Source organism: Knufia obscura (assembly GCF_036327395.1).
Source record: "Knufia obscura strain CCFEE 5817 isolate CBS 148926 chromosome Unknown scaffold_3, whole genome shotgun sequence".
Classification (NCBI taxonomy): domain Eukaryota; kingdom Fungi; phylum Ascomycota; class Eurotiomycetes; order Chaetothyriales; family Trichomeriaceae; genus Knufia; species Knufia obscura.
The window spans coordinates 1,373,030-1,387,505 of NW_027042689.1; the positions used below are offsets into that span (position 1 = coordinate 1,373,030).

The 14,476-nt window shown below is 51.6% G+C and overlaps 3 protein-coding genes across 3 annotated transcripts; 2 read left to right on the plus strand and 1 right to left on the minus strand.

Moving 5' to 3' along the window:
* Window positions 1-1,369: 1,369 nt before the first annotated feature.
* On the minus strand, window positions 1,370-1,831 carry PMZ80_003579 (uncharacterized protein; the record flags this gene model as incomplete). The annotated part of the gene is made up of 3 exons (XM_064872008.1): window positions 1,370-1,607; window positions 1,658-1,744; window positions 1,794-1,831. The coding sequence occupies 3 exons, from the start codon at window positions 1,829-1,831 to the stop codon at window positions 1,370-1,372; spliced, it is 363 nt and encodes a 120-aa protein (XP_064732388.1).
* An 840-nt stretch (window positions 1,832-2,671) lies between these two features.
* Window positions 2,672-5,479, plus strand: PMZ80_003580 (uncharacterized protein; the record flags this gene model as incomplete). Its single annotated transcript, XM_064872009.1, has 1 exon — window positions 2,672-5,479. The coding sequence occupies one exon, from the start codon at window positions 2,672-2,674 to the stop codon at window positions 5,477-5,479; it is 2,808 nt and encodes a 935-aa protein (XP_064732389.1).
* Window positions 5,480-10,739: 5,260 nt separating this feature from the next.
* PMZ80_003581 (uncharacterized protein) lies at window positions 10,740-14,033 on the plus strand (the record flags this gene model as incomplete). The annotated part of the gene is made up of 1 exon (XM_064872010.1): window positions 10,740-14,033. One exon carries the CDS (start codon window positions 10,740-10,742, stop codon window positions 14,031-14,033), a length of 3,294 nt encoding a protein of 1,097 aa, XP_064732390.1.
* Window positions 14,034-14,476: the final 443 nt, after the last annotated feature.

Consider the following 14,476-nt stretch of genomic DNA (forward strand, 5'->3'; position numbering starts at 1 on the left):
ACCGCAAAAGAGAGGAAGGATGTCCACTAGTTGCGTTCCCGAAGTACTCAAGCAGCCTCCCGTACGTTCTGAACACGTTACGTACACAGCCACCCGATACAATGCTACCAAAAAGGCTTCCATGTTCGAACCATGTTCAGCAGCTACTGCCAACTGACCCTACCATTTAGAAGACGTTCGGTAGGAGGCCGACCCTCTGTGACGAACGGGCAGTTTCCAAGGTCATAGCTCTTCTCATTGAGTGCACAAGACCTTCGCGAGCACGGCCTAGTCGAAACGGGGAGACCAGGTCCTTGGGAGTTGCCTGAGAATCTGAAGCAAGATAGGCTAAACCGCAAGTCGTTAATCCTCAAGTTGTCGCCTAGGCTCAAGGTTATCTGTGCTCAACGTCAATCCAGAAATTGGCGGCCTATTCGCGATCAGGTGGTTCACAAGCGCAGGACTAATTTCGGCGTCACTCATCGCAGGTCACGTCCTGCTCGTCCTGGTCGGTCGAACCGGCCGCTTGCTGTTCGCTGCACTTGCCTGTAATTGCGCTTGGAAACGGCCAGTTTCGTGACGGCACGAAGTTCTGCTCGCGATGCCTGAGATCAGAAGCTCAAACAGAATACCATCATGAACGTCGAGGGCAATGGTCCAATTGGCGTGGCGATTCAATTAGTTGGGTTGGCTGCGAAATCTGACAATACTCGCAAGGGTGCAGTGACTCTTAGAGCTACTGCAAATTGTCCCCGAGGACTGGTGAGGACTTGAGAAGTCCCAATCGTCTGCATGCTTCCGCCTTGTTTCGATGAGCCAATGCTTTAGCCGTGACAAGGGCTTGTCAGGAGGCTTCCTATTCACTATCGGTCTGCTAAGCATGCTTCTTTGATGACGTGAAAATATTGGCTTTCGTCTACCTGTTTGTTATCAAGCGTATCAAAAATGGTTGACTCAGAAGACAATTGGATTGTCGAAGGGAATCTTTCTGCATTTTACACACGCTCAACACGTTAGCGTATAAGGTTTGGTGGCTTGCAGGGTAGAAACTCAAAAATCAGGAAGAGACGACGTAGATTTGCGATCACACAGTGTATCTCGGTGGGTATGATCAGAACTGTGTCCCATTCCTGCTGGTTAGAGGGAGCGCAGTAAGTCGTTCTGCCCGCCGCCGCCTATGGGAATGCGAGCATTGAAATAGCACTTCCTCCCGGTAAAGGCCCCGCCTGTTCTGCGCCTTCGCCTATTGTCCTCCCTAGGTCTGAATGATGGGTATATGTCTCCTGTTGTTCCTCGCCGGTCAATTTGCATTATTGTGTTTCCTGAATGATCCTGACGCCAAACATGCTGCGATGCATAAACAGAAAAGGAAGATGGTGCTTATTCAATTTCAACGTCGATCGGTAGCATCTGAGGTTGGTGAAGAGTGGCCGTCGCTGAATGTCCCTTCGCTATCGGAGCTGTTGCTCTGCTGGCCTCTGCGTCGGTCGTGGGGTCTTGATGACAATATGTTTTCGCTTTGCATCCTCTTGTGCTTTGACTCCATGCGTTTTAGCCGCTCTTCTGTTTGACGTAGTTGAGCGTCGAGGTCGTTGAGTTGTTGTTCCCGTGATTTGACCTCGTTCTTTCTGTACGCTGGTCAGTGTTGGGTTCGAATGCGAGTGCGTCTGAGACGTACTTTTGTTCCACGTTCATGGCCAACTCGCCCGCAGACCCGAGATTGAATATGTCGTCCAAAGCCGCTCCAAAGTTGAGTGCGATCGTGCTAGTAATGTCAGGTGGTGCACTCCTATGACTTAACCGAGTCAACCTACGAGACAGGTCTGTTGTTGGGCTTCCACTCCGAGTCCATTGTGATAGTGATGCTGAACAGGGATGATATAAGATGCAGTTGTGTTTAGAGTGTACGTAATGGTTTGTCTTTCCAGAAGATGAGTTGATCGTGGTAGGAGGTGCTGAGGTATCGAGTAACGTTGTGATACGGTGAGGAGGATGCTGAATGCTCGCGAAAGGAACAAAGGCAAGACCCTTGAGATTTGATTGCCAGGAGCCACGGAGACATGCACTGCATGCTTGCACCACTTGGAATGCAAGCTGTCGCCCACCACTCACGAGCCCTAGAAAGTCTGGAGAACCGGCCACTTGCGCCGGTCAGGGGTATGCCTGGCAACGAACCTCAAACGAGGCGTCGATCCCACCTGCAGCTTATGCTCTTTCGTCCTTAGCTTGTGCTTCGGGCTGCAAGCTGCCGCAGGGACAGCTTAAAATTGAATTCCATTCTGACCAAGCCCATGCCGATTCGCTAGTTGGCGCAAGCCCTGAACAGCCAGCAGCTCTCTCCGACCCTCGTCATCTGTTTGGTTGCCAGATTGTCCGTAGAGCTTGAATTCCTGCACCACACAGGCATCACAAACGCAGCGCACCTTGTAACTCTGCTCCGACTGGGTTGTAGCACTCGCGATTCGCATCTTCATTTCGGCCTTCCAATAATTTTGGAAAGCCATTGCGACTATCAAACGACCACCCACCTCGCTCGATTCCATCAATATTCCGTGTCGTAGTCCCTGAGGAGACATTGACTTGTCTTCCCGTAACGCGAAAACAATTATTCAACCTATCTAAATTGTGGTAGCCGTCTTAGCATATTGTACCTCAAGAGTACAACGTCTCCAACACCTTCCAGCATGATGGGATGCCAGCCCTAATCTCTTATTCACCTTATGAGACACTGGTCTTCTTTCAAAATGTCGCTCAATATGGCGTCGATACTTCCTCGTTGCAAGCGATCTCGGCCACCCTGAACCAGAATCAACTGATTCGCGAAAGCAACAACTACGATGCAGCAAAGTTCTCGCCAGACGCGCTGCAGCACTTGTACAACAAAACAATTAATGCGCAAAAGGTTGACAGTGTAAATGGAGTCAACGGCGATTTGGCTCCGCCTAACGGCAACCCCCTCAAGCGCAAGATCTCGACTAGTCCTCCGCCGAAGCTTCGACAGGACAGCGAACAGTTCATTCAGCAGTTTGTTGATCAACTGTATGCGAAGTTCAAAGATGAGACCATCAAGGAACTACGGCGACAAGAGGGCGAATACCGGAGTCTCCAGGGTGAAATTAAGCGCCTAGAAGATGATGTAAGGACGGAGCAAAAGGACAGTCTACAGCAGCAACCTGTGAAAGCTGTGAACGATGTAGCTCCTGAACAGGCTCGAACATCTTCAAAGCAAGCCGATCAAGCTGATCCGGTCAGCGCTCAATTACAGGCGAGCTTGGAGGCCGCCAACCAAGACGCCAAACCTCCACAGCCAGTTCCGCCTCAATTCCATCCTCCTCATTCTCAAGCTGTGCCTCCACTCTCCGATCGAGCCCACCATTCGCCTGTGCCGGCCCAAGGTACGCCTATCCCCAGATCGGGCTCAGGTACGCCTCTTCAACGTCATGCGCCACCTCCATCATTGCCTCCGCCAACACAACATCCTTCGCCCGGTGCATTCAATAGGACTCTTCCACCACCATCTCCGCAGCGAGGAAACTATGGTCCTATCCCACCACCTCCTCATTCGTATCCTCATGCTCAACAAGGACAACAACCCCATCCGCCGATGTTGCCACCCATACATCATCTGCAGCGTATGCCCTCTCACGAAGGTTATCCCCCGCAACAAAGAGCACCAAGCCAAGGGCGTGGCTCACCCATGCCACAGCTTCCCCAGCAGCCATACCCGCAATATCCTCAATACCAACCACCTCCACCGCATGGTTGGCATTCGCCTGCACCACAGCCATATCCGCAACAGCAATATGCTCCGCCACAACACTATCCTCCGCAACCACAGAACCGGTATCCTCAAGTTCATACGCCCAACCAGCCGCCATACCAACCATATCCGCAAAGTGCGCCAGTGCCATATCCGAATCAGCAGCAATGGCGGGGTCCTCCTGTGCCAGCATACCATCAATATCCTGCATCTGCAAGTACGACGCCCGTGCCAAGATCACATAGCAGAGCAGCTACGGTTCGAAGCGGCAGTTCCACGCCTTGGAAGAGTCGCTCTACTCCACGGCCATTCAGAGCACGAAGTCCATCACGGCTCGATAGGGAAGTTAGTCCATTATCCGACCACGAATCGCTATCTGAAAGCCCCAAGCGAAAACCTGGCAGACCACCGAACAAGGAGACTCCTACAATACGGAAGAGCATGCCGCGGGACAAAAGCGCCACTCCAGCTGCGGAGCCAAGCAGATCCCAATCAGTGCTGTCGCATGTCTCAGAAGCGCCAGACCCGCCTAAAAGACGTGTCGGCAGGCCACCGAAAGTGAAGGCTGAACCTCCGAGTACTCCTGCACCGACCACATCAGATTCAGAGCAACAGCAACGCTCCTCAGGACGCAGAGGACGGCCTCGCGCTAGTACCGCCACGAGCAAGATCGAACCTCCAAAGACCACTACTGCCACGAAGAGAAAGCGTGATGCGCCATCCGAGTCGCCAGCGCCTCGCGCCCGATCCTCTTCGAACGTGCAGCCTCCGCCAATTATACGACAAGCGACCAATCATTCAGATCCGAACCTCGTTATCGTGTCGAAGACATTCGGAAGGACAAGTCAGCTTCTGCTAAATGAGATCACTTCTCATAAGCTTGCGGGAATTTTCGCCAAGCCACTAAGCGAAAGAGATGCCCCAGGCTACAAATCGCTCGTTCACCGGCCGCAGGACCTGAAGAGTATCAAAGCGGCCATCAGCAAGGGTTCACGTGCGGCTATCGCGGCCATCGAAGAACTAGAGTCGAAAGATGACGATGAAAATTATGAGAACGATGAAGCTACACCGACGCCGACGCCCGTGTCGAAGACTACAGCATCTGGTACAGCGAATAGTAGTAGTGAAGGTCCAGTCGGCAACGGCTTCTACCTCATCCGCGCAACCGAAGATCTCATCCCACCGAAAGGAATCGTCAATTCATCGCAGCTGGAAATGGAGCTGGTGAGGATGTTCGCAAATGCAGTCATGTTCAACCCCCTGCCTACATCAGAGCGTGGCTTTGGTCGCTCCCTACGTCTTCGAAAGCGTGGAGGCGAGGTACGGCCCTATGGCTCGAGACGCAGACGCGATAGAGATGACGAGGATGGAGACGATGAGAGCAAAACGGAACGAGACCAGAGCGAGCCTGCGACGATCGGCACGGCGACAAGTGAGAGTGAGGAGTCGTCTGGCGGCTCAGGCGCAGATGAGGGTGGAATCATCGCGGATGCGAGGGAGATGTTCGAGGATGTGGAGAAGTTAGTTGCGCGGTGGAGGGAGTTGGAGGGTGAACAGACGGGCGCTACGGGTGTTTCACAGGGTATACCTGCTTCTGTGAGTCAGGCTGAGAGACATGCCAGTGTGAGTGCTGATAGTGGTGCGGGTGAGGAGGGGGAGGGTGATGGACATGGGACGCCGAGTGCGGGTGTGGGTGTCGTTGGGGCAATGCGAAAGAGAAGAAGGGTCGGAGATCATTAGTTGAGATCAGTGAGAGGGTGAAGGATGCGGTGAGAGCTTTGTTAGGATAGGGAGTGAATTTAATGCTTGAATAGGGAATTTCAGATCGTTGATCATAGCTTGTCTTGTGAGGTCGTCGTTACTCTACTTCGGGGGCTTATTCCAACCGCACGCAGAATGCAAAGATTTCCTTGACTCATGGTACGGAGTAAGCATCAGCCGTTGCGACGAACCTGTTGATGAGAGCCGCTGCGTGTTAGTGGTGTATACCTTAGGCAGAATTTAGGCATTTTGGCGCGGATGGGATGAAGACTTTTCTCGAGGTCGAGTATCTGAGGTATACAGATGCGAACACTGGCACTGCAAGACAACACTCTCGCCGGCAGAGGTACCGAGACTGATCACAACCAAAGACGATAGAGGTTGAGCCCGTAGGCGACCATCGACCTTGCTGCTACAGGTTAGTCTCTAGACCAATAAAGTACCAGGCATCCAAGCGATGCGAGATCTTGTTCGTGCGGTTAAAGAATGGCATAAGTTCGGTAAGGCTTGCCAGTTTGTCAATTTTCTGATCAGTATCTGCAATATGCTGGCGAGCAAGGACGAGTAAGGTCAGCTCACCGTACCGAACATGTGCACACTGCTGTTCTAGGCCACGAAGAGTAGCGAGCCTGGAGGTTCGTACGCATCATTGTCATCCGCTGAAGCGACCGGTGTAAAGGAGCCTAGACCTCGTGATCTCGTATTCTCGGGTGAATTCCTCAGCTGCGGTCAACTTCCCTTGCACCGCGGTGATTGTGATCCGACCAGTGAGGAGGAAGTGTGGAGGTTGACTCTTGACCCGAGGAGATGGTTCAAAGCCAGTTTTCTATGGCTGGACGTGCTCGCTTCTGTGTGTAGCTGAACAGAGCTGCTGAAGTGGTCCGTGCATTCGGCTATGGGCAATGTCATTGAGTGATTCGGCGATCCCTTGACGAATGCTTATTAAGCCATTCTTTGACATCTTGACAAGTAAGCGAGCAGGACTGTGAACCACTTCGAGGCTTGCGTACAAGACTCAGCTAATGCACCTCTCGGCGACGTACTGGTTGCCTCGAAGTCATCGAGAGATGCGGCATTTGCGGCATCGTGCATACCTAGATTGTTTCGCTTCTGCGAGGGTAGGCTGCAGTTGGTAGGCGCCGTAGCTTGCGCTGGCCTTAGGCGCCTCACTGGCTATCAGAGGTTGTATATGCAGAGTGACGGACAGGAGCCATCGTGACTACTGTCGTATGCGCGTTGAGATTGTAGCTGGGTCGTTCAGATTACCCCACCTATGAGTCTAGAGCTTTTGCATTCGTCGCTCGCCAGCGTCACGTATCGTACTGCATGGTGCAGCAAATAGTATCATGTCTATGCACACATGGTCATCGGTGGAAAATGAACGTCGAGGCCGTATTGCTAGAGTGATCGAAAGGGCTTGGCTCTGAAGGACGTTCTGCAGTGCTGCAGGATTCAGTCCAAAGGTAGGTTGATTGAGGCTCGGTCGTGTCTGAGATTGTGAAGGGCCCAGTGCTGGCGTAGCGAGACTCGAGAGTGCTCGCCTTATGCCCGGAACTTACCGTCGACACAGCGTTGTAGCAAGTATGGTAGCGGTCAGCCAGCAAGCTCAAAAGCGGCCGTACAACCCGAGAGTAGGCGAGTCAGTCACGCGACGGCACACTCCGTGTGTACCGAAATTCATGTGCTTGTGTGGGTCGCCAAATCTTCTGGGGGTGCTCTGAAGTCGTTCCACAGCCGGGATGAAACTTTTGGTTGCGCTTGCTGGGATGCGCCACGTGCGGCAAGATTTCATGTTTGATTAGCTCCACAACCCTCAGACGTCAAGGAGAAAGTTATCTTTGGTACGCGAGTGTTCTCCCTTACTAGGAACAATTCTGCGAGGGTGTCAAATACGACCTTGAGTCGATTTGAAGTAGATGCGCTTGCAGAACCTGAACGACAAGTTAATAACCTAGTAGCTTTCAAGTTGCATACCGCTCTTCCAGGCCAGCATGAGGCGGTGAGGTGGGCAGAATATTGACAACGACAGAGAAATGACCAACCAGTACATGATCCATTCGCCAGGGGGTCGGTCGTACACGCGTATGCGGCCGATCGTTTCTGGAGACCTTCTGGAAATTCGAGCTGCGCGCATCATGCTGCCGGCCATGCCACAAGTGATTCGACGGCGGCATGAAACGTCACGCTGGGTTTGTGCGACGCTCGCTTCTCCAGAAGTTGCAGCGTGTTCCTTGTGGAAGCTCATATTTCGAGTCGTCTGACAACTCCCGAATCATTTGACTGGAACACATATGTGGAGCTATCCATCCATATACACGCTAGGCATAGCATGCCTGTTGCACATCCTGTATCAAGCGTGGAGGTACTCTGATGGATTGAACAGCTGAAAGATATGCTTGAGAGTTTGGGGTACAACCCGGACAAGTTTTGAAATAGAAACAACGCTGTGCTTGTCGTTGGTATGCAAGCTGTAAACGAGGCAGACCGCCGCGCTTGCCTGGCGCTCATATCCGATGTCCGTCTCCAGGAAAGAGCATAGCCGCACAAGAAGAGTTGAGGTTTCTTGCGTTATGAAAGATAGCGAGGATATTCACGCGAGGCTTCTCCATTCGGCATATCGAATCGGCGTCTGATCAGTCGTGACACAACATATGCGATTGCACCCCACGGACAGAGCTTCATGCACGCATAGTTGTACAAATATGCATGACACTTGAGTAGTAAGTATTCGAGACGACCAATCGAATCTCAACGAGAGTTTGCGTGTCTAGCTCCGAGCCGGTGCGATGCGCATGCATGCATGAACCAGTTTTCAAGCAACGAAGAGCTACGTGGCTGAGGACCAGAACTGATCAGCTGCTCTAACAACGCATGCAACATGTGTGAAGAGACAATAATCGACAGGCGACTGCTGCATGTAGTAGTGACGATCAGGCATTATTGGATTTCCGGTCGTGATCTGCTGGATGCTATGCGACCATGGCCTTGCAGGCGTAGACCTACCCATCTTGAGAGCGTCACTCGGACGTGCTTTCTTCTCGATGGATACGGCGGTAGATGTCGAAGTGGCCATATCTCCACTCCTCTCTGTCGTATGTGGTCTGTCGATGCATGGAAAGTAACCGTGGCTTTCCCTTATGATCATGCAGTAAGCATTGCGCAGGGTAGAGTAGTTAAGTCCAGCGTGTGGAAACGAGTTCCGGGAGTGGCGGAGATCTAGAACACTGCTACCTATTGAAACACTGTACCTCGATGAACAACACCAAGCGTAACAAAAGGCCTTGATGGCATGATTAGAGTACGAGGAAAATTCCGCAGGAGATTGCCCATTCCTTTGCTGCAGGCGGGCCGGTGAAGGACCCGAGGTGTCACAACTTGGCAGAAGTCCGGGGCAGCCGACCCAGAGAAACGGTTTTGACATCGGATTCCGTAAGACCCACAAGGATGATGACGTTTTGCGCTATGCCATAAAGATATTGTTCGCACAATTCGTCTGCCTGTGTGGTCTGATAGCAACCAGTGAAGGTTTCCTAGCCGGGTTTGTTTCGAATCTTCAAGGACTGTATTCGTATGTTTGCTCGTGCTCGCCTTTGATCGAAGATGGGTCTAGGTCTAGTGCTGGGAATCATCATCCTTGCCATGTATAGACAACTTTCCTGTAGCCGGGTTGCATTGCAAAAGCAACGACACCTGCTAAGGCGATTTTTCCTGCAGCTGTCGCAATAGAGGGTCTGCTTTGAACGTCTTCATACGCGCCACGTTGCTTGCATTCTCCTTCGCTCCAGGCACCTCGACCTGCATATAACAACGAGGACATGCGACATACTGTACCCCAAGACTTCTCCAAGCCGCTCCTCAAACCAATAGTCACAGCTGTTCGGCGCGTCGCGCCCTCATGCGCTGCTGGTTGAATGCAAGATGTCGTGTGAACGCGACTCGTCAATTATGCAAGTCACCCGAGCCTTCTGCACCCGTGCTGCTGCGTGGAGGGACAGACCCAAAAGGATGCTTCGTAAGCTACTCCGTGATTTCGGAACGGAAAAAGCGGCAATAATGTTGAGGAGTCGGTGGTTCGAAGCGACCAGACGCTGCTTTATCTGCAAGTTTTGCGGGCTGTAGGAGAAGAAGTCCACCAGTCTAACGCACCAGCCTGGGGGTTAGATCCTACGAATATATTGGCATATTACTGCAAAATGTCCTTCACTGGTATTCAATTCATTCGAAACTCAATCCTGACAACAAAAGGGTAGACCAGTAAAAACACACAAAGCTATCTCAAACATCCGGGCACGATGAGCGAGCGACAGGGGTACTTTCTTTCCAGGTTTAGCCAGGAACAACGTCAGAGAAAGGCCAGTGGACACCCGCCTCACAATATCGGCCGTTCAGCCATGATTGGTACCCATAAATTGATGGATTCGACCACTTAGAAAAGCTGCCGTTAAGAGAACTATTTTTACGAAGAAGCTTGTAACGAGAAGGTACTCAAGACCCGACATACTGCCCCACAGAAAAAGGAATCTCGGGGCATGCTGCTTCCATGGCCAAGAATCCTGACAGCGAGGCCTTGTAATTTTTTGGCCCGTCAATCGGTATGCTGCATGCAGAGACTCCTCTTGCTGCATCGCCCTCTTTTCGAATGATGTTAGGAGGACATCAGGTGGGAAAATATTCAGTAGTTAAGTTCTTGCCTTAATCGTCCCTTGTGCTGTGCACAGTTAAGTTTGAGCAGCTCCTTCCACATTGCGAAATCTGCTCGTCCGCTCCTTTGCGCACACTTCCACCACAGCCTCACCCTACATTCCTCAATCACATCCACTGATAACCCAAGCGAACCTTGCCTCAACGCCCTGCTTCGAGGGCAGCCTCACTCGACAACTGAGCAGAACACCCGACGCCTGACTAGCGGAACCCTTCCAACCTCTCCCACATCACTGTGCTGAAGCCTACAAAGAGTCCACCTCCATACTCGCGATGACGAGAATCTGTTAGGTCTGTCCAAGTGGGCTTCCACTTCTACTGTACGAATAGCGATATCAATATCACCCTCTGGAAGGGCAAACATCCAATGTACACATAATGTCACTTGTACCAAGTGTCCAAGCACGAGCCGGTCTCACCAAGAGCACAATTTCGGAGTTTGACTGCACAGCTAAGCGGGCGGATGGCAGAGCAAAGGCACAACTCACGGCCAGTGAAAGACAAAACGAACAAACCAACAACAATAATAGAGAGCGTGATGGCGGTCGGGCAAGGTGATATGGAAGGTCAAAGGGGCGAGAGGGTCGAGTCTTCTCCCTCTCCGCTCGCCGGACGTGCCATGAAGCGCATGCCGTCGATGCAGCGCGTCGAGACTACTACTAACGGAGCTCTGATGGTCACGCCCGCTTCCGCGAACAGCGCCTCCTCGATCACTAACAGCCCGAGTTGGTCTTTCCAGAGCTCGCCTTACACCTTCTCCTACCAGCAGCAGTACTCATTAGCTACTGTTGACAGCTTGAATCTACCTGAGCCTGTGATTCCTTCTTCTATGTCAAGTGCACTTTCGTCATCTTTACCGCGACAGAACGGCCTTACTCGCACAATATCTTCTGGCAAACGCGCTCTCAGCAGACTTGGACGCACGTCGTCCGGTACGACAAACAAGAGAGATCCTAGCTCGGGTCCAGTTGCACGGCGCAGAAGCGACAGCAAGACATCGACGGTGGCTAGCTTTGAAGCGAACGATCCAGTGCCCGAGATACCTCATGGTCTTGGTCTTTCTCACCACATTGGCTCCCTAGACGACATAAGCTCTATAAATGACAACCCTGCTCGCACTGAGATCAGAGCAGAGATAGAAGCACCAGCTGTGCCTGACCTACTCTTAGGTGGTGTACCACTTCGGAAACTCACGAGGTTAGGTTGGGCACCAAAGAAATTCTTGTTAGACAAGGACAGCGGAACCGTCTCGTGGTCAGGCAAACTCGGCAACAAGAAAGACTTCTGTATCGACAACATCACAAGTATCCGATATGGAACCGACGCGGCAAGCACATGGAGGGACATTGCTGGCCCAGATGTTGACCCGCGGCGTTGTTGTACCATCACCTACGCTCCCTCGCAGTCTTCAAAAGGCAACAAGTCTGTCCACCTCATTGCCAGGACAGAACATCTGTGCCAGCTCTGGGTCAAGACACTCGAGGCCCTCGGAAAACATCGGGAGGAGATGATGTCCGAGATGACTGGTGCAGAACGAGTATCAGCCCTTCGAGCACATTGGGAGTCGGAGTTAACGAAATCGATTTCTGCAGCTCAAGGCCTCGATATGCCTACAGTTGCACGTCTATGTCGCAAGTTACATATCCATTGCCCGAGGAGCGTCATTCAGGACGCATTTCATACTGCGGACGTTCAGGGTAGTGGTTTGCTGGATTTCGAGGAGTTTCGCGCGTTCGTGGATCGTCTTCGATCTAGAGTGGACATAAAGCCGTTGTTCAATCAGCTGAAAACAGAAGGCATTGACGGTATAAGCAAGGCCGACTTTCTGCATTTCTTGCAGCGAGAACAAGGAATCGACGTTGATTCCAACTATAGCCACTGGGCGGAGAGGTTCGACCAACTGGCAGTCAGATCAAAATGCTGTAGTCCACAGTATGCATATGGTCAGTACATCGACTTCAACGCTTTCTCATCGTTCATCACATCCAAAGATTGCCATGTCTACGCTCTCAACGAGAAGGTACCTTCAACCTTCAATCTTCCAATCAATGAATATTTTATTTCGACGTCGCACAACACGTACCTCACGGGACGCCAAGTCAACGGCACATCCTCAGTCGAGGCATACGTGACGGCTCTTAGGAGGGGCTGTCGGTCTGTCGAAATCGACTGCTGGAATGGGGAGAATAATAATCCCAGGGTTACCCATGGGTTCACGGGTACCACTTCTGTACCCTTCGACGAGGTCATCAAAGCTATCAACCGCTGCGCATTCGACGTATCATCATATCCGGTGATATTGTCACTTGAAGTACACTGCAATCCCAGTCAGCAATTGCGCATGGTGGAGATCATGAAGAAAGAGATCGACTCCGCAAGAATGCTCTTGTATCCTCTTTTGGGGCACGCCCATGATCTACCCTCTCCTGAAGAGCTCAGGTACAAGATTCTGATTAAGGTCAAAGCCACCAACGCTCATCCAGTACTTCATACACTTGGGGAGAGAGTACCTGTCGCGCGACAACGCAGCACGAGCTCACCAGTCAGAAGACCGGTTCCGTTACATACGACTTCTTCGCAGCAGATATCTGCGATCAATGGATCACCAAACCCGATGAGTCCACCCGAGTCCATAGCTTCACCAACGGACCATTCCGTTACAGCCACCAGCGAGGATGAATATGAGAGCGACATCAGTGGGATCGTCCGGACAGCCACGGATCCTGTTGGACCTCGGAGAACAAGCAAAATCACCAAGGAATTGGCTGCACTCGGGGTATACATGCAAGGGTATTCATATCGGTCCCCTGCCGATCTCGAGTTTCAGAAGTTCAACCACATCTTTTCTATCAACGAGAACACAGCTCTGACCGTGTCCAAACATCAGGACAGCAAGGTTCCCTTCGAGAAACACAACACCTCTTTCATGTGCCGCATCTACCCTCGGGGCACCAGGCTAAACAGCTCGAACTTTGACCCCAACACCTTCTGGAGACGCGGTGTGCAAATGGTAGCACTGAACTGGCAGACCTATGACATACATATGCAGATGAATCAAGCCATGTTTGCAGCTAGCAACGATCGTACAGGCTATGTTCTGAAGCCACCGTATCTGCGAGATCCTGCTCGATTTGGTGCAGCGGAACAGAAAGTCAAACTGCCGCACAAGAGAATCAATTTTTCGGTCAAAATCATCTCGGCTCAGCAACTTCCGTTGTTATCAATCATGGGCAAGAATGATCATATCAGCCCATTTGTCGAAGTGCAGATGTTCAGTGCTGAGGACAAAGCTCGGGGCATTGCTTACGGTCATGGCGGCGAAGAAGTGTCTAGGACAAACGGCTACCATGGCATTGGCAGACCCCTCAGCAGGCGAACCAAAACAGTCCCTGAGAATGGGTACAACCCACAATTCAATGATGTGTTCGAATTGTCGCTGGAAACGAAGTACTCAGAGCTTGTCTTCGTGCGATTCGTGGTTTGCGCTGCAACCAAGAATTCTCACAAAGAACTGGCGGTATTTACGGCGAAGTTCGATAGCTTGCAAAGGGGATATCGACACCTGCCGCTGTACAACAGCAATGGCGAAGAACTCATCTTTTCCACTCTCTTTTGTCATATCACCAAGCAAGAGCCTCTCATTTATCATCGTCCTGAGGCTGCGCCAAGTCGCCACACCTCCATTCGAAAGATACTATCACGAAGCAACACAACTGAACGAGGTCGCACTCGTGGTCAGGCTTTCGCCGATGGTGAGAAGCTAGCGGCACAGATGGACAGGATGGCAGTCCAGAAGCACTTGAACAAGGAGATAGAGGCTAAGAGGCGATGATACTGTACACTACTGGGAAGGCGTACTTCAGTGCTTGATCGGGAGGCTTTTCCGTTTCTTTTGATATCCTGAGCTGCGAGCAGCTGCATCATGGCACGAATTTATGACCAACAACAATATAGAAATGAAAGTCTGGCAACGGACGTATGAGATGTGATAAATAGCTAGATACCCGAATGGAATATTGTACATATCTGCGTTGAGTAGGATCAATTGTCCGACATCACCTGGGCATGCTCAAGCTATGGTTTCGCACGAGGGAGGTGAAGGTGGCTGGGTGGTGTCAGACCGTCATCGAGGCTGAAGGGCTTGGGGCGTCCTGGGCCCATTTTTGTGCTGGAACGGCACGCCTAATAAACCCACTCTAGTTGATCGTGCGGGACTTCTGCACAACGGTCAGAGAAAGGCCACAAATGTCTTGCATAGCTTTCCTCCACCTATCT